Source organism: Symphodus melops (genome assembly GCF_947650265.1).
Source record: "Symphodus melops genome assembly, chromosome: 1".
In the NCBI taxonomy this organism is placed as follows: Eukaryota; Metazoa; Chordata; class Actinopteri; order Labriformes; family Labridae; genus Symphodus; species Symphodus melops.
Genome location: NC_136691.1, coordinates 1,831,226 through 1,850,090, shown reverse-complemented (window position 1 = coordinate 1,850,090; position 18,865 = coordinate 1,831,226). Strand labels below are relative to the sequence as shown.

Below are 18,865 nucleotides of genomic sequence, written 5' to 3'. Positions count from 1 at the left end.
TCCAGTTAACCCCGCTACAAAAAAGCTTTTAGAAATGCACGTGCACGCTGTACGAGGCGCACTCCCGCGCGAGAGGGGGGATCGTTTGTGACAGGACAGCATTCTGCAGCGCGACACCTGTTCCGGTTCAACCCTTCTGTCTGCACACACACACACACACACACACACACACTGCAGAGCGTCTGCTTTCTTAAAGACGACAAATTAAAGACAGAACAGTCGAGAGCATGAAGGAGGAACATGAAGAGGGTTACGCATTATTACGCATTACGCATTCATGTCTGACCACAACACGAAGCACACACTGACCCAGCCGGTGTTGCAGGCTTCATATGGTAGGATCTGTAATCTTACCAGGTCTATGAAGGTGAGAAACTTCCAGCTGCCCCCGTAGGTCTGGTGTGCCGGCATGTCTAAGGCTTTGTAGTGGCACAGGATGGAGAAATAAGACATGAGGATGGCGACCCGGAGAACCTGCGAGGGGATCAGCGCCATGATGCTCGCTGCGCGAGGGGATCAGCGCCATGATGCTCGCTGCTTTACTGCTGTCTGCTTTGATAGATGTGCTCCCCTTTCCCCCTTCTGCTCCTCTATCTCTTTCTCTTTACAGCTGTTTGTCTGTGTGCAGCCTCTCCTGTCCCCCCCTGTCTGTGTTCTGCTTCCGTGTTGTGATGATGATGATGCAAAGGGGGCGGGGCTACCGCACAGAGGGGCGGGGCTACCGCACAGACTACAGTTACAGTTATGACTGTCTGTCTTGTATTACAAGTTAATAACATGGTTGTGACTTTTTCTACACATTTGTCAATGAAGAAGAATAAAAAACATATAGTTAGAAAATGTTTTGTTAGAAAATTAACGATGTTCATTTTGTGAAATATTTTTTTAAGCGGGATTTTAAGGGATTCACTAACTCCCACTATCCACGATACGATTCTCTCACAGATGTATTTTTTTTTTTTTAAATGAGACTGTACACACATGATGAGTGAAACAGATTCCTTTAGGGGTGTGGGTTTGATCGGAGCCTCTCATTGTGCTGTCGAACAAATGCTGCATCATGTTGGTTGTGATATTTGTGTAGTTCTGATTCTGATTCTGATTTCAAACATGTAAAAAAAAAAAAAAAAGTAAAGTAAAAAACAAACTAATATACAATAATAATTAAATAAACAATATTAACATGAACGCAACATGTCCCAAAAGAAATATGAACCATAAGTTTATTTATACCTACCCCTTCTCCACTACTTAATTACACTCCCTCATACATATTTACATGTAAAAAATACAATAGAAAATAAACAAGTTTATGAAAACTCCCCGTCTTCTTGTAATGTTGTCACACCTGTTTGTGCTGACACCTTTGAATCGATGTGTCCTGGTTGTCTGATGTTGTCTGGCTCTGCTCGAGGTTTCTTCTTTGCCGCTCATGATGGATTAAACGCCGGGGAGGGGATCATATAGACGAATTCGTAGAGAATATTATTTCAGGAGTGCCGAGAGGAAACTAAGAGGCGCTTCAGCTCCTCCTAAACAAGGGTCGAAAAAAACCCCACCTTTGAGCAGCCGTTAAAAACCGAGATGAGCTGGTTTACAGGAAAGGAGTGGATGCTGATGGACCTCGAGCAGGGTACAGGAAAGAGGGTAATGCAGTTGCCATGGCGATGCTGAGCAGCCACTCAGGGAGGAGTGAAGTGCTGTATGTGCACTCGCAGGCTCACGGATGCTTGCACACATGTTCATGTTTACATCAAACGGCCTATTTTTGTATTTTTGTATTTTTTTTATTTTAACGTTAACACGATAAACCGGCGTGTTGACGTTCGTCGTGGAATCGAACCGGGTCCCGATACGTCTCAACAAACAGCAAACATGAAACTCTCCTTCTTACAGATTGTGGATGCACAAAGATGTGAGGAGTTTTAACTGGATGTGTTAAAACTGCAAACACATGCAGAGGTACTGCTTTTGTCCACACGGGGGCGCCAAAATAGACACGCACGCCGAAGTTTGTCATGTATGGTGTTGTGTGAAGTTATGTCACGTGTTCTCATATCGTATCGTTTTGTGTTTCCTGTTGCATCATCACAATGCTTCGTTTTTCATGTCGTCTCATCGTATCGTACCGACCTTTTGCTAACTTTTCCCGCTTCAGCGCTCTGACCGCGCAGAGCGCACAGACGACTAGCTTGAGTTGTCGGTGTCGTGTTGTTTTGCATCCTATTGTGACGTCCCGTCGTATCACATGGTGTCGTAGAGTCTCCTGTCGTTGTACGGTCTCACCTCGTCTCATCTTGGATTTGATTGGCTGGCTGGTTCAATAAAACCCCCCTCGACTCTGCGTGGCGTGAAGAGTGAGGATGCGGGAGGCTCGCTCGTCTTTTCACGTGGCGATTTATTATCGGGTCAAGTACAGAATAAATGCTGGTCACTCATTTGTTTGGCTCGCACTTCGGGCAGCACGCTGTAGAACAAAATCAACACCGAGGCGAGTTAGCTAGCTCGTTGTCACGGTAACTCGATATCTCAAAGAAAATACCTTTAACAAACAACAATCTAATCAAATATACATAAACATCTTGTTACAATTTTATGAAACCACAAGTGCTACTAACGACCTTAATACAAAATATTTTTATATTCATACTGCACCTGAGAGGGGGCGCTATTGAGCAAATGATAACAAAAAATAAACAAGCAAGTGTAAAAACAATAAAAACTCTGTTACAGTTGCATTCCTGTCGTATCATTTCTGCAGGACTCCCTTGAAAAAGGAGGTTTTGAACCTCAAGGAGACACAAATAAAAAGGTTAAATAAAGATAAAAAAAGGACTCGTGACATGTTCAGCGGAGGTTTGTGAAGAGTCTTCAGACCGCAGCAGGAAAAACAACTCCGCATCAGGCTGCAGGCCAAGAACAGATAATTAGGTTGAAGTGATGAGTTGGAGTTGTCACCAGTTCTTATTCAACCTCAGTGCTTAAATCCACAACACGTCTTTCTCACCCTTTGAACTTCTTCACAGAGTCGACTTAAATAACGACTTTCACTTCGTTGCAGCGTCGAACAGCTTCAGATAAAATTCTCTTCGTTTTGTTGTCTGCACTTTCTGCCTGAACATTTCATGTTTCCAAATTGAGTGAAGTTTCCCGTCACATAGCTTAGAGATTTCCAATGCAGATATTTACTCGGTCACTGAGCTGCTCTCCTTGGAGATATTTAAAGGATTAAGTGCCTTGCTAAAGGGCTCCTCCCCTCAAAACAGTTTTTCTTTACTTTAACGCAGCTCGTTTGAGGTTTGGAGGAGTTCTGTGGAAAATGCCAGGATGATTGGACGGAATATTCTGACCCTCGAAGATCCATGAGAAAGCTGGAAAGCTTGTGTGTGTGTGTGTGTGTGTGTGTGTGCGTGTGTGTGTGTGTGTGTGTATGTGTGCGTTTGTGAGAGTGGGCATGTGTGGAAAGTTTCCCATTGTGAAAATAAGCCTCTCTGTACCAGCCTGGACGTCAGCTTACCACTTCATAGGGCGCCACACACACACACACACACACACACACACACACACACACACATGCCAGCACTGTGGGATCTCTGAAGAGTTGGCAGCGGCATGTTTCCTCTTCCTCCTCCTCCTCCTCCTCCTTGTCTTCCTCCTTCATCCAAATTGCTCCACAGTGGAAACTCTGCTGACTGTTACAGACAGAAGGCGTTACATAACGTGGACTCCCCTTAAAGCACAAACAGATTGCGCAGTGTTTTCAGGCTTGTACAGTAAAAAGCAGGCATGACCTTGACCGACCTACAGAGAAGTAAAACAATGGTAAGAATTATGTGCTTGTTGTTTATTTTCATTTCACAGGTAAACTTTTTTTTAATGTTTTTATATGTCTGTCACTTTAAACCAGTCAATCACAGGGCTGACATGGAGTCCATGAAAGTCACCAACTAACCTAATAATCCTGTTATTGGACTGTGGGAGGGAACCATGCATATACAGAGAAAACTGCAAACTCTGCACTAAATGCAGCTGTCCAAGAGGGATTCAAACCTGCACCCTTCCCCTTAATCACTGCACCCCTGTGCAGAACCAAACCTCTGCTCGGTGCCTGAGAGGAGAATTAACTCAAATCTTTTTGTTCACTGATTTGATTTTTGTTTGAAGTCTGACTCATTTGAGTTTTGAGCGACGTTCATTTTGAAAAACTGTTTTTAAGTTGGCCTTTATAGCCTGTTTGTGCCCATTTACTTTAAGACGTGCCAGTGACGTCATTGGTCATGTGTTTACCGTAGAGCTTTGCTGCTCCCTGATTGGTTGGTTCTGAACCGTCTGATGGAAGACAACGCAACAGTTTGAAGGTAGTGAGTGACTGACAGGGACCGTTTTTATCCGTGCGTGATGTAAAGTGAGCGCGTGCAGAAACGAGGATCCGCGTGCGCTCTGCTAACTTCTCTGCCAATCACGGAGTGGAGGATGAGGAGGAGGAGGAAGGTGAAGAACGGGACACTTCAGACCTCGTCACGCCCGTAAATAAACGTCAGAAGCGAGAGCGTTCTACCGTTTCCATGGTAACCAAATCTGCAACCGGAAGTTATAGACCTCGTTTTTTTTTTATTCTGGTGAATTTACTAGGCTATTTAATGTAAAAATAAATAAATAAAAAAAACTTAAAAAGATAGTCAACAACAACATTGATAACTGATGAATATTGAAGATCTCGTATTTTTGTAAAAAAAATAAAATAAAATAAAATAAAATAAAATAAAAGCTTTTGTACCGAGCCTAAAAGGTCCCAAAAAGTGATCGGAATAACCTCGTGGGCAGAAGATAGCAATCAAATATTTATTATTTTGTTAGAATAATATATGTTGCACACATCTACAGTATTTTTATTGTTTTTTGAGACATCAGGGGCTCCAAACATTTGCTTCAACTAAAACAAAAAAAACAAAAACTGAAGTAAAGTAACAAATAATTGGTTTGAATAAAAAGACAGGTTAAAGGTTATTATTGATTAGGTTTGTTTCCCATTAATTTCTGTGATTTAAGAAGGTTTAATTAGCTTGGATCCAAGCAAATGAACGCACTAACTCATCAGTACTGAAGCTGACCAGCAGGGGGAGCTGTTGAGCGCCAAACATCCTGTACATGTCAAGGCTGACAGCAGAACTCTGGGTGCGAGATGACAGAGCGTGTGTGTGCGTGCTTGTTTTCCCCTTCATCTCTCTCTCTCTCCCCATCTATCTCTCTATCTTTTCTGAACACACACACACACACACACACACACACACACAACACACAAACACACCATGTGAAGAAGTCCTCTTGAAACTGTTATCTCCCTGGTAGTTTGACCTTTACCCTCCGATTTTTATGTAACATAAGGGCCACACCTCAACACACTGATGACTGTACATGTGTGTGTGAATGTGTGTGTGTGTGTGTGTGTGTGTGTGTGGTTGGATGACAGGGATTAATGCGGCGTCGTGAAGAGATTTAAAATCCAGAAGATGGAAAGATACACAATGTTAGCGTGTGTGTGTACATGAATAAAAGAGCGTTAACACTCGCTCGCTGTCAGTCTGCGTGAAACTAGGTGTGGTAACAGTTGTGTGTGTGTGTCTGTGTGTCTGTGTGTGTGTGTGTCTGTGTGTGTGTGTAACCACGAGTCTGTATGAGTAAGCATTAGTAATCAGTCAGCTGTCACAGAAGTGCTTTGTCTTGCAGAGCGTTACAGTTCGACTCTGGGACAAGAGCCTGAGGCAGCTGTGTGTGTGTGTGTGTGTGTTTGTGCATGGTGTGTGTGTGTGTGTGTGTCCATCCCTCTGATGTAATGGATTATTCAGAACTTCCCGTTGATACTCAGCAGGTTCCTCGTTCATGGTTGTTTTTCTTAAAACTGTACGGTGGATGCAGCCAGTGAATGTGTGTGTGTGTGTGTGTGTGTGTGTGTGTGTGTGTGTGTGTCTGGGGGGGGATTTAGAGCCCCAGTCGAGGAATTTGAACGGGTACATTACAGTGTGACACATGACTCACTTCCTGGGATTGTGGCCACTCTCGTTATGTTAGTCGATACTCGCTCGGAGGAGAGGAGGCAAAATCATGTCAGAAAGACGCCGCTCTGCTAATGCTAATGCTAATGCTAATGCTGTGAGAAGTGAGAAACATATTTTAGTCATCAGTGTAATGAGTTCAGGTGAGACGTGGGCCCCGTGGCAGCGGCCATGGGTTCGAATCCGTCCTCTTCACTTCGCTGCAGGTCGTCTCTCCCAGCATTTCCTGTCTCTCCTCAGCTGTCGGGAGAATCATCACCAACTCTGTCGCTCGACAGAAAGGTTTAGCTTATTTCAGCTCATCATTTAGGTTTTAGATATTCGTTCTCAGGTTGTGGTTCAGTCTCAATCTGCACTTTTTTTTACAGCTCACAAACTGCCCAGTTACAGTAACAGAACAGCTCAGAGATAAGGAAACAGATATTTGCTTGAATTGTCGACAGTGCAGTTGTCGTTTTCAAATTCTAGGTTCTTTATTTCTCTGTCATTATTTTATCCTCCTCTCTAAAGTGGATGCTCACACAGCTCTGCATGTGGTGGACACTGTAGCTTCAGTGTTTAGCCAGCTCTGCATGTGGTGGACGCTGTAGCTTCAGTGTTTAGCCAGCTCTGCATGTGGTGGACGCTGTAGCTTCAGTGTTTAGCCAGCTCTGCATGTGGTGGACGCTGTAGCTTCAGTGTTTAGCCAGCTCTGCATGTGGTGGACGCTGTAGCTTCAGTGTTTAGCCAGCTCTGCATGTGGTGGACACTGTAGCTTCAGTGTTTAGCCAGCTCTGCATGTGGTGGACACTGTAGCTTCAGTGTTTAGCCAGCTCTGTATGTGGTGGACACTGTAGCTTCAGTGTTTAGCCAGCTCTGCATGTGGTGGACACTGTAGCTTCAGTGTTTAGCCAGCTCTGCATGTGGAGGACACTGTAGCTTCAGTGTTTAGCCAGCTCTGCATGTGGTGGACACTGTAGCTTCAGTGTTTAGCCAGCTCTGTATGTGGTGGACACTGTAGCTTCAGTGTTTAGCCAGCTCTGCATGTGGTGGACACTGTAGCTTCAGTGTTTAGCCAGCTCTGCATGTGGTGGACACTGTAGCTTCAGTGTTTAGCCAGCTCTGCATGTGGTGGACACTGTAGCTTCAGTGTTTAGCCAGCTCTGCATGTGGTGGACACTGTAGCTTCAGTGTTTAGCCAGCTCTGTATGTGGTGGACACTGTAGCTTCAGTGTTTAGCCAGCTCTGCATGTGGTGGACACTGTAGCTTCAGTGTTTAGCCAGCTCTGCATGTGGAGGACACTGTAGCTTCAGTGTTTAGCCAGCTCTGCATGTGGTGGACACTGTAGCTTCAGTGTTTAGCCAGCTCTGTATGTGGTGGACACTGTAGCTTCAGTGTTTAGCCAGCTCTGCATGTGGTGGACACTGTAGCTTCAGTGTTTAGCCAGCTCTGCATGTGGTGGACACTGTAGCTTCAGTGTTTAGCCAGCTCTGCATGTGGTGGACACTGTAGCTTCAGTGTTTAGCCAGCTCTGCATGTAGAGACACTGTAGCTTCAGTGTTTAGCCAGCTCTGCATGTGGTGGACACTGTAGCTTCAGTGTTTAGCCAGCTCTGCATGTAGAGACACTGTAGCTTCAGTGTTTAGCCAGCTCTGCATGTGGTGGACACTGTAGCTTCAGTGTTTAGCCAGCTCTGCATGTGGTGGACACTGTAGCTTCAGTGTTTAGCCAGCCCTGCATGTGGTGGACACTGTAGCTTCAGTGTTTAGCCAGCTCTGCATGTAGAGACACTGTAGCTTCAGTGTTTAGCCAGCTCTGCATGTGGTGGACACTGTAGCTTCAGTGTTTAGCCAGCTCTGCATGTGGTGGACACTGTAGCTTCAGTGTTTAGCCAGCTCTGCATGGGTCTGTAAAGCTTTCTGCGTTCTAACCTCTCTCCATGTTTCAAAAGCATCTCCAACATTGATCCTAGTTTGAGCAGCTTTCTGCTGCTGGAGCTTATTAGAAACATGCAGAGGCTTTTTAGCTCGGGTACAATCACTTCTATCTGAAGCAGTTCCACTGCCCGCTTCCATCGCTGCAACACCTGTTCACCTGATAACTGCTCTCATATCTGGCAAACCCAGGGGCGTCCAAAACGGCCTTCAAAGCCCCGCCTACCTTCTCTGGTCCAAACAAATCCAGAGCATTCAGGAGCAGAATCTAAAGTTAGAAGGAGGACATACTGGCTGCTGCATTGTTGTCAGAGAAGCTTCAACACAGCAGGTTTCCTTCATGATCACAGAGGAAGAGAGCAGCTCTCTGATTGGTCCTTTAATTATCTGGAGTTCATGTTAGAGACTCGTGCATTATCTACACTATCTATGATCTCTGACCTGACAAAGAGCTAAAGAGAGACAACAAAACCAGAACAAACAGGATTCAAATCCACAACCATCTGATCTCTAATCCTCCTCCCAACACGCTGAGTTAAACCTGCAGTGAGTCTTTCTAATGGTCTGAGAGGATTCAGGATTTGTCTTGTGGGTTCAGGACTTCCTTAAAGAGTCTAACCCTTCAGGGGTCTGAGTCCTAAAAGTGTCTTTAAATATTTCAGAGGCCGACAGTCGTTGATTCAGTCACAGCTGATCAGTGTAAAACCATCAGCAGCCAATCAGCTGTGAGCGTCTTTAGAAACGACTCATCGATCCGCTCGTCACTAAAACACACCAGCATCAAAGTGGACTATGACTGAGGGGGATTTGAACCCACAACCTTCAGACTGTAAGTCTGATCCTCTCCCGGCTGAGCTAACCAGGGGTAAAGAGGTTGCCATGACAACAGGTATGTGTGCTGGTTGAAGGTGTGTCAGTGTGAACGTGATTTGGTTGATGAAGTCAGCCATCTTTGTTTCTCTTCATTGATGTTAATAAAGTTTGTTCAGCTTGGCTCTCATCTTCTTCCTCGCTCCGGTTCTCCTCAGATTTCAGTGCTGAAGACGGCCGAGCGGTGATGGACCCCGCCTGGCAACGTGGACACCCGGGTTCGATCCCCGCTTCAGACGAGGTGAGTCACACAAGAGTGTGAGTGTGAAGGATGAGTGTGATTTCATTTCCGACTTCATTGCGATTTCCGAATTTCCGTCGTTGCGATTTCTCGTCGATTTCAACTTGCGTCACTTTGGAGCGTCCATTTCAACGAGGGAATTTCCATCGCCGACCATCAAGGAGGTAAAAACACACCTGAGCCCATGGGGGTCCAGCATGCTAGCTTGGTAAGCTAGCTAGCTGGACGGGCACATTTATTGTTTGTTTTGGTGACTTCAGATTGTGGTCAGTGTTTCAGTGTGACGAGCAGCAGAGAGAGAGGAGCTCACCTTCACCTGCCTTCATCACATCCAGTCAGCTGTTCACCTGCCTTCATCACATCCAGTCAGCTGTTCACCTGCCTTCATCACATCCAGTCAGCTGTTCACCTGCAACCTTTCACTTACACACTATGAACGCTTAAAAAGTTACAACCTGCATGATGACGCTCAGGATCCAACATGAACTCTTTAGAGGGCAGCATGTGGTGGACACTGTAGCTTCAGTGTTTAGCCAGCTCTACATGTGGTGGACACTGTAGCTTCAGTGTTTAGCCAGCTCTACATGTGGTGGACACTGTAGCTTCAGTGTTTAGCCAGCTCTACATGTGGTGGACACTGTAGCTTCAGTGTTTAGCCAACTCTGCATGTGGTGGACACTGTAGCTTCAGTGTTTAGCCAGCTCTGCATGTAGAGACACTGTAGCTTCAGTGTTTAGCCAGCTCTGCATGTGGTGGACACTGTAGCTTCAGTGTTTAGCCAGCTCTGCATGGGTCTGTAAAGCTTTCTGCGTTCTAACCTCTCTCCATGTTTCATCTCCAACATTGATCCTAGTTTGAGCAGCTTTCTGCTGCTGGAGCTTATTAGAAACATGCAGAGGCTTTTTAGCTCGGGTACAATCACTTCTATCTGAAGCAGTTCCACTGCCCGCTTCCATCGCTGCAACACCTGTTGACCTGATAACTGCTCTCATATCTGGCAAACCCAGGGGCGTCCAAAACGGCCTTCAAAGCCCCGCCTACCTTCTCTGGTCCAATCAAATCCAGAGCATTCAGGAGCAGAATCTAAAGTTAGAAGGAGGACATACTGGCTGCTGCGTTGTTGTCAGAGAAGCTTCAACACAGCATGTTTCCTTCATGTCTGATCACTGGATATCTTCTGACCAAAGCGATTTCTTTCTTAAGTGAGACTTAAATATAACAAACAGCGTCGAAGCTCATTTGACAGGAAACGAGGAGAAGTTTAAAATGAAAGTGATTTAGTGTAAAACCTCTCAGCTGCTTCATCAGAGTGACAGCTGTGAAGCAGATCTCTGAAGTAATGACTCATTTTTCTGTTGTGGAGATCAAGTCATCCTGCAGAGTTTGATGAATGACTCACGAGTGGGTTTCTGTTTTTTGTGCAGCATTGTTAAATGAACACACGATGTACTCGTACCTGTATCTAAACTCATCTTAACCCGGAGAGCAGCCTTCCTGCACGGCTGTGTATGAAAAGCGGATGCAAATTGTCACCTCCGAGGCTGCTGCTGCTGCTGCTGCTGCTGCTGTCTGCTTTCGCTCCGTCGCCATGGTGCTGCGTTGCTACGGCGTCGCCATGGGGACCCCGGGGTCACCGGTGATGAGGTCACATCCCGATGAGCCTCTTATGGGAAATAGCAGACGTTAATCCACTTATCGCTGGCCAGCACAAACACACCCGCGCACACACACACACACACACACACACACACACGTGCACGCCAAGGATAAGAGAGCATGTGGGCAGAGATGGAGGAGGCAGAATGATCCGAACCGTTTTTAATGATACAGGTTTAATTACGTCTGTAACAAAGCACATGGATCTATCGTTCCGTCAGTAGAAACTCAAGACAAAAAAAAAAAATCTCCACAAAACAATCGGTTTAATAACCAGCTCAAAGATCAACACATTCAAATTAAACCTTCGGAGTTGTAAGATGTTGTGCTCACTCTCCCTTTTTCCTTAATCCTGTTTTGAAGGAAGGATTTAAGAAGGCAGCAAGCCACTAAGTCAAGCAGCCAAATCTTCCAAGTGGCCACTTGTGGTATTGCAGCAAAAAGCAAAAGAAAGAAAAAAAACAAACAACCTTTTGCAGCCAAATCCTCGTTTTGCTCCAGATTTTTTTCTCTCCTTAATATCGACATTTCAAACAGGTCAGACTGTACTTGTTATTGCAAAAGGATCAAAGGCCACAGACACCTGTCTGCTTCCACCTGTCACTCAGAAAGACATCAGCTCACAATATGCCAGACTATTAATCACCTGTCAGGATTGGAAAATGTCCAACTCCATATTTTCATATTTTCATCGCAGGCTTCCTTTTGTATTCATCTGAACCGACTCACTTTTGGAGACTGCCTCAAGTGGTCACCGAAGTAACTGCAGTTTATTTTTTTGTTTTTGTTTTTTTGGCACTGTTGTGGCGACTTTGGGCCCAGCGGGACTTTGCATGTTGGAAGCAGGTTTGAAGATGGACTGACGCACAAGCGGCCTCCCTCTACAAAGGTCACCGTGCAACGCTCTGTCGATGACTCCGACCCAAGACAAGCAGCGACTGTTCCTTCCTTCTCGCTCTTTGTCTGTCATCGCAGGTAAACTTCTCGCTGCGCTTTCAATGCACCATTATGTGTCATTAGGTGTTCCCAGGTACAATCAGCGCTATTTGCAGAAGGCTGTGTTAAAGTCTGCTTGTTATTCTCACAGACACGACGGTTGTGTGAGGAGGGTGCACGCGCTGTATTCCCCCGTTCCGGCCTGTCAGGATGCTCGAGCCGTGTGATGCTTTCTTTCACACGTGCCACCTGCTGCACCCGGCAGCTAATGGAGGTTATTAACACAAAGATGCAGCTGTAACCGAACCTGTACAAAGAGAGAAACCCCGATTGTGATCAGCCTTTTCGTTGAACGTATTAGCAGGAGGGCTGCACAAATGAGCTCCTCTGTATTGCTAAATGTGTTTCACAGATGAAAGCGTTCAGAGCCTGAGAGGGTTTTTTATTTTTTTTTATTTTGCTGTTCGAGTGTCGAGGATTCACGTTAAATCTCTCCGTAGGTGAATGACGTGGATCACTGTTGTTGTGCAAATGAAACAAGCGGCAGAAAGATGAATCTTATGTGTTGAATTGTATGAACATGTTTACATTAAAGGGGAAATCTGCATGAGTCTTACAACACAGAGAAAAATGCTCCGTTTTAAATGTGCTCATTTTGTGACATCACAAGTTGGATTCTGGTAAAAAAAAATAAAAAAAAATCCTCCCCTCCCCTGGACTCCACCTCCAGACTAGAGCTAAACTTTTGTGCAGGTCCACCATTTTTATTCTCACGACAGAGGAGTGATGTCTGCTGGGAAAACTCAGGGGGGCGGGGCTTGTTGCATTTAAAGAGACACACACACACACCAAAGCGGAGAGTTCTGAGAGAGCTGCTTTCTACAGGGTCACAAACCTCCTCTGCTGCTTCATTCATGTTATATTTGGACCAAAGCACAGATTTAATTAGACCACAGGGGGGGGGGCTGTTTGAAAAGGACTAAACTTGTTGTCAAGACAACCGTCTAAAGGCCGCTGCGCTTCTACTAAAAGCTGCCGTTCTGTTTAACAATTTCTCTTCCTCAAATCTGTTTTGCTCGTTTCTCATTTTCAGCGAGTACAGCAGAGAGAATCACTCCCATGATTCCCCCATTTTTTTTTAATTGTTTGGATTGAGAGCCCCCTGGTGGTGGAGTTTACCAGCTGCATCTTTAACACAAGAATAAATTATGATGGAGATATATGAGTCTTGTTATCTCAGGATGTCGATGTCTTGAAATCAAAGCAACAGACTATTCATTTGACTCTGACATAAAATAAAACAGCAACACAGGCAGAGGTGATTCTGCTTTTAGCTTTTATGAAAGGACGAGAAAAAGCTTTGGTGTATTCTGTATTATTATTTTTTTTAATCCTGTATTTTAGTTCGTTTTCTCAGTGCATTCATGCCGTGTTGCAAACTGTACAACAATTGCATTAATTTCCAGCCTTAACCTACAGCTGAGCGCACAGAGAGAGACAGGCAGGCGCGAGGCACGCAGACAGTCAGACAGACAGGTCGCTCCAGAGGTGACCGGGGAATCCTGCTCCCTCTGCGCCGGCAGACAGAGCCTCCTCCTCGGCCACTGCTCCTCCTCCTCCTCCCCTCCCTCTGCCCTGGCTGCGCGCTGGGGGATCCGACGACGTCACAAGCGCAGACACACACACATATAGACACACATACAGGCAGACACACACATACACACGCCCTCTCTCTCTCTCTCTTGAGCGCTCTCTCTCTGCCGCTCCGTCTCTCTCTCTCTCTCCCTCTCCTCTGCGCTGCTATTCTGGGAAGCGGCGTTTGGAATAACCCCCGTGTGCGAGTGTGTGTGCGTGTGTATGTGTCTCCTGATTTCACCCTGACACACGCACACATACACACTCACAACACAGTCAGACGCACACATTTTGCTGTCTGTCTGACTGCAGCAGCAGCAGTGGAGCTCCGGCAGCAGAAATCCGGTCGGAAAGGATTCCTTCCATTTTTACGCGCAACTTTTCCTCCGCGACGTTTCCACCGCTCACCCCCCTTTTTACGACTGTTGTGGATTTCTAACAAACCGCCTCCTGCGCTGCCTCTAACGGACACTCAGCGAGGTGTCAAGCCCGCCCGGAGTCGCGGATCTCCTGTCACAGAGGCTGCTTGTTGTCATTTTCGCACGGAGACGGAGACGCGCAGACACAAGGTAAGAGCGAAAGCTCATCGGACATCTTCTCACACATATATCTCAGTGACAGCGGGCTTCTCCTCGCTCCGGGGGTGACGTTATGGGCTGTTTTCGCTGCACTTGATCTTTTGTTTAGCTTATAAGGGCAAGGCTATGCAGGGGGAATACCCCGGGCACGCATTGCATTGCATGCAGATTACCCCTGTTGCGTAATATCCTGAGGAATTTGCAGTAGCCTGCTCGGCCAGGCTGGCTGCAAGGCCGGGGGGGAGATATAGGATACACAGGGAGAAAGGAAGAGGGAGGGGAGACTTGCTGGTGGATATGAAGCCGTGGAAGTGCAAAGCTCTGAGAGGTGTGATGGGGAGATTGTCCGCGAGGAAGGTCGATTTTCTGCATTTATGCGCTTTGAATAGACAACAAATCAGCGTCGCGCGCGGCTTCGCTTGTTCGCTTGTTCGCCTCGCAGAAGTTTAAACACGTTTGACGAAAAGGAAGAAATGCCATTCCGCTAATCAGTGCACTACGCGCTCGTGGGGGGTTCAAAAGTGAGTTTAAGCTGTGACCTTAGCGCGTACACTTGAGTATTTCCGTGTTGCCGCAACAGTGGTGACATTCCTGAGACATTTAAAACGCTGCTGTTGTCTTCAGCATGCGCGAACACACACACACAGCGCGCGGAGGGCAGGAGGTAAACTTGAGAGGAGATGACTTTATGTTATTATGCATCATTTCTTTCCTCTGTTTGTGTGTCTGTGTGCGCGCGAGAGAGAGAGGGAGAGAGAGAGGGAGAGAGAGAGTGAGAGAAATGGTGGGTGGTGCGCTGGCTGGTTCCGGGAATGTTCCATGACGTGTTGCCGTCTAGAGAGGGGCCCCAGCCGGGGGTACTCCGACACACAGCCGGGCCCTGCTCTCTCTCTCTCTCTCTAACAAGCCTGCTGTTGCTCTTGTGCTGGAAAATATTTCAGTCCTTCTTTTGCAGAGAGGAGATTTAAAGCCTCATCATATAAGCGCGCGCCGTCATAATCCAGTGATCCGCTGTTCATTCCTTCTGCAGAGAAGCTCCCCCTCTCTCTCTCTCCCTCTGTCTCTCTCTCTCTCTCTCCTGCCCCGCTGCCTCCACAGTGAGGTCAAAGGTCAAAGATCGGGGTCAAACACTACTGTATGTTTGAGGGCAGTGTGAGAGTTTGGCCTGAGCAGCTGAAGTGTGCCGCCCAGCTGACTCTGTGATGTTTGACATGTGGCAGGAAGCACCGAATGAGAAAGGACACATTTACAACAGGGAGCAGAACACAAACAAATCCATCAAGATATTTATTATAGATCAGGACGAAAGAAAACAAGCGTGAAATCAAAATGTCTTCTGGCACATTTCCACATCCTGTTTTTATTTGAAGAGAAAAGCAGCTAATTTTAAACTCAGATTGACACTTTAGAGGTATTTTTAGAAACGTGCATGTGTGTGTGTGTGTGTGTGTGTGTGTGTGTGTGTGTGTGTGTGTGTGTGTGTGCGCGCTGAAAAACAATTAAAGATAACAGAGGCTGGATGAGGCAGGAACTGAAGCTTGTGAGATGTCTGGATGCATGAACATGTTTTAAAGCCTTAAAGTCTCCTTTGTTTGAATGAACCGGAGAATCGTAAGGTGCAGGAGAGAGAGAGAGAGAGAGAGAGAGAGAGAGAGAGAGAGAGAGAGAGAGAGAGCAGCCGGGGTCAGGTTCCCGGCTCAGAGTGAAACCTGTCGATGTCTCTGATTCAAAGTTATGAACCAGGTCAATGAGAATCAGCTTCCTGTCAAACATACTGCTGTTTGTTTAGATTCATTTTGAGGGGTTTCTGTAGAGAGAGAGAGAGAGAGAGAGAGAGAGAGAGAGAGAGAGAGAGAGAGAGTAAGGAATGACACGCTGATCACGGGACGCTCTGAACGTTGGGTCCAGCTGTGCGTCTTTAACCTGAAGAAAATAACGCACAGCAAACGTCACTTCTCCACGTGTGACATGAAGTCATGAGGAACACAGTGCAGAGGGAGAGTCAGTGAGAGGCCTGAAGGTCACATGACCATCAGAGAGCTGAGGCCTGAAGGTCACATGACCATCAGAGAGCTGAGGCCTGAAGGTCACATGACCATCAGAGAGCTTCTGTGTTGGGTTTGAAGAGAACAGCAGAAACAGACGAGCTGTTGTGCATGTGTTCGAGGTGTCAGTGGGGTTATAATCCTGCAGCTGAAGCCACTGTTTGAGTGTGTGTTCTGTTGTCAGGACACACACTCACTATATGCATGGCTGTGTGTGTGTGTGTGTGTGTGTGTGTGTGTGTGTGCGTGTATGCGAGGAAAAGACCGGCCTACGTACCATCTGTCCCACTGCTACCTCAGATGGTGATCAGGGTGAAGTGTGTAGGAGCAAGCGTCCATGCACACACACACACACACACACACACACACACACACACACACACACACACACACACACACACACACACACACACACACACACACACTCATCAGGCGGGACGGGCGTATGGAGAGCGTGCGTGAGAGGTGTGAGATGATTCCTTCACTAAACATTCAATTAATTTATTACTCAGGCCTTGTGGGAACTCTGTGTGTGTGTGTGTGTGTGTGTGTGTGTGTGAGTGTGTGTGTGTGTGTTGTGCGTGCAGATAAACGACACACTAAAACTGGGCGGCAGCAAGGCTGAAACAATTACTGCCGTTACGTAACAATCCTTGATTCCTCACAGATTTGTGTCACAGTGCAGAGTAATCACTGCTGCTCCAGAGCTGACCTGCAGAAGACCAAACATTCTGACGCCTTCAAAACGTGATCAATAAATAAATAAATAAATGAATAACGGCGAGGCGGCGCTGCAGTGTGTTGTTGAGCAGCTGTGTCGTTTTGCTCACATTCACACATCCGGGTTTTCATGTTAAAATCAATGAAACACTAAAAAGAAATAGACAGAAACTGACCACCACCAACCCTTTTATGAAAATAATAATAATTATAATAATAATAATAATAATAATAAGAAAATAATAAGAAGAAAAATCTCAAAGTGCCAGAAAAATAGATTATAAAATAAATAAATAAATGAATAATAAAATAAATAAATACATAAAAAATAATAAAATAAATAAATGAATAGAAAATAATACAATAAATAAATACATACAAAAATAAAAAAAATAAAAAAAAATAGAAAATAATAAAATAAATAAGTAAATAAAAAAGTGCTACAAGTACCAGAAAAATAATAAAAAGAGTCACAGACAGAATTCAAAAGCTGAGCAGAAAACAGGGTTTGTTTTTTTGTTTTTGTTATTTAACTAATTATATTGATTGAATGTAACGTCGTTCAGTTTGGACCTCAGATGGTACGAAACATGTGACATCGTGTTTTTTAGAGCCATTCGTAGATTTTTAGACATTTTCACGACCCCACTGATAATGACTCAGCGATCGTTTGATCAGGTCTGGTCTGGAGAGCGTTTGTGTGTGTGTGTGTGTGTGTGTGTGTGTGTGTGTGTGTGTGTGTGTGTGTGTGTGTGTGTGAGTGTGTGTGTGTGTGTGTGTGTAGAGCTGCTCCTCCACAGTCACATCAGTATTCACTCATCTCAGTCCAAACTCGGGTTTTAAGTGTCTCGCCCGAGGATGCATCAGACACATGGCTGCAGGACCCTGGGGATCGAACCCCCGACCTCCTGGTCCTGACCGACTCTACCGCTAATCCACAGCTGGCCCCCGATGTGCGCAGCAGCTTCCTGCCATTTTTTGGTATTTAAAGAAGAAATGATCTTCTATCGCGCGCCTCGGACATTGATTGTTGTCGTTGTCATGGTGACGAAACAGGACAAGCGAAGTGTGCCCTGGCTGGTTTTTATCTCTCCCTCTGACTCGCCGTTTTAACGCCTCACGAGCGGATCATGATTCGTGTGTCAGGTGAAGCGCCTGCAGCTCGGTAGCACGGCGCGACACGAGTCGGCGGCGTGAGGCGACGATGAACTCCGAGCTTTAAACATCCGCCTGAACCTGCAGCCACAGGTCATCGCTCTGCGCTCACCTGAGATCACCTGAGAGCTGCACGGGAACCCGAGAGCTCCGCGGAGGCCGGACTCCTGACGGAGACGGGCTGAATTATTAAGACACACACACACACACACACACACACACACACACACACACACAGGTAATGAGCTGCATTTTATGGGCTGTGGTTCAGTAGATCGGTTTGAATACACAGAACGCTCACCTGCATGGAGAGAGGAGAGAGAAAGGAAGCAAAGAGAAGGGAGGAGGAGACGGAGTGAGGAAAGGAAGGAAGTAAGGAAGAAGAGAGGAAACAGGTCGGGAAGAAGGGGGGGGGGCAGGAGTGTACGAGGGGGGGCTTTAAGGAAGAGAGCGAGGTGAGAAAGTATGAAGAGCGAGGAGAGGAGGAGAGAGACAGACGGAAAGATGTGCAGCACGGTCCTTGAGATGCTTCCTGAAAACTCTGTGTGTGTGTGTGTGTGTGTGTTTCAGTGGAGAGGAAGATAATCGAGCGAGAGAGAGAGAGAGAGAGAGAGAGAGAGAGAGAAGGACCTTTACCCAAACTGGCCTACTTTCTTAACAGCTTCTAATTATTCTCACTTCATGAATTTATGCATCACACATAATCAGTGTTTTGTAATCAGACTGACACGAGCCACTTTCTTCTTCCTGGATCTCAAACCCTCGTGTGCAATAAGTCCACAGTGTTTGGTGTGTATTGTTTACTATCGGGGGGGGGGGTTCACTATAAACTATAAAACTTTAAAGCTCCACACAGACAGTGGATGCTCGAGCCGAGCCACGAGCAAACTGCACGCCATCAGGAACAAAAAAAAAATCAGCAGGCATGAAAGTGACAAACCTGACAGTCTGAGGGTGCAGGCGCCGAGCTCGGAGATAAAAAGAAGTTCTTAATATCATCAGTCCGACATTTGCGTGAACACATCTTATAAAATGAAGCTAACATGAATCTCTTGTGTGAAA

General features: G+C 46.1%; 1 protein-coding gene across 1 annotated transcript in view; it reads right to left on the bottom strand.

Moving 5' to 3' along the window:
- Positions 1-557, bottom strand: part of aig1 (androgen-induced 1 (H. sapiens)) — a 10,963-nt gene extending 10,406 nt beyond the window's left edge. The window contains exons 1-2 of the mRNA XM_079366247.1: positions 539-557; positions 355-507 (exon numbers count right to left, since the gene is read on the bottom strand). Of these exons, the coding sequence (XP_079222373.1) occupies positions 355-495 (141 nt within the window). The 5' untranslated portion in view covers positions 496-507; positions 539-557. The remainder of the gene's footprint in view (positions 1-354; positions 508-538) is intronic.
- Between the last annotated feature and the right edge of the window lie 18,308 nt (positions 558-18,865).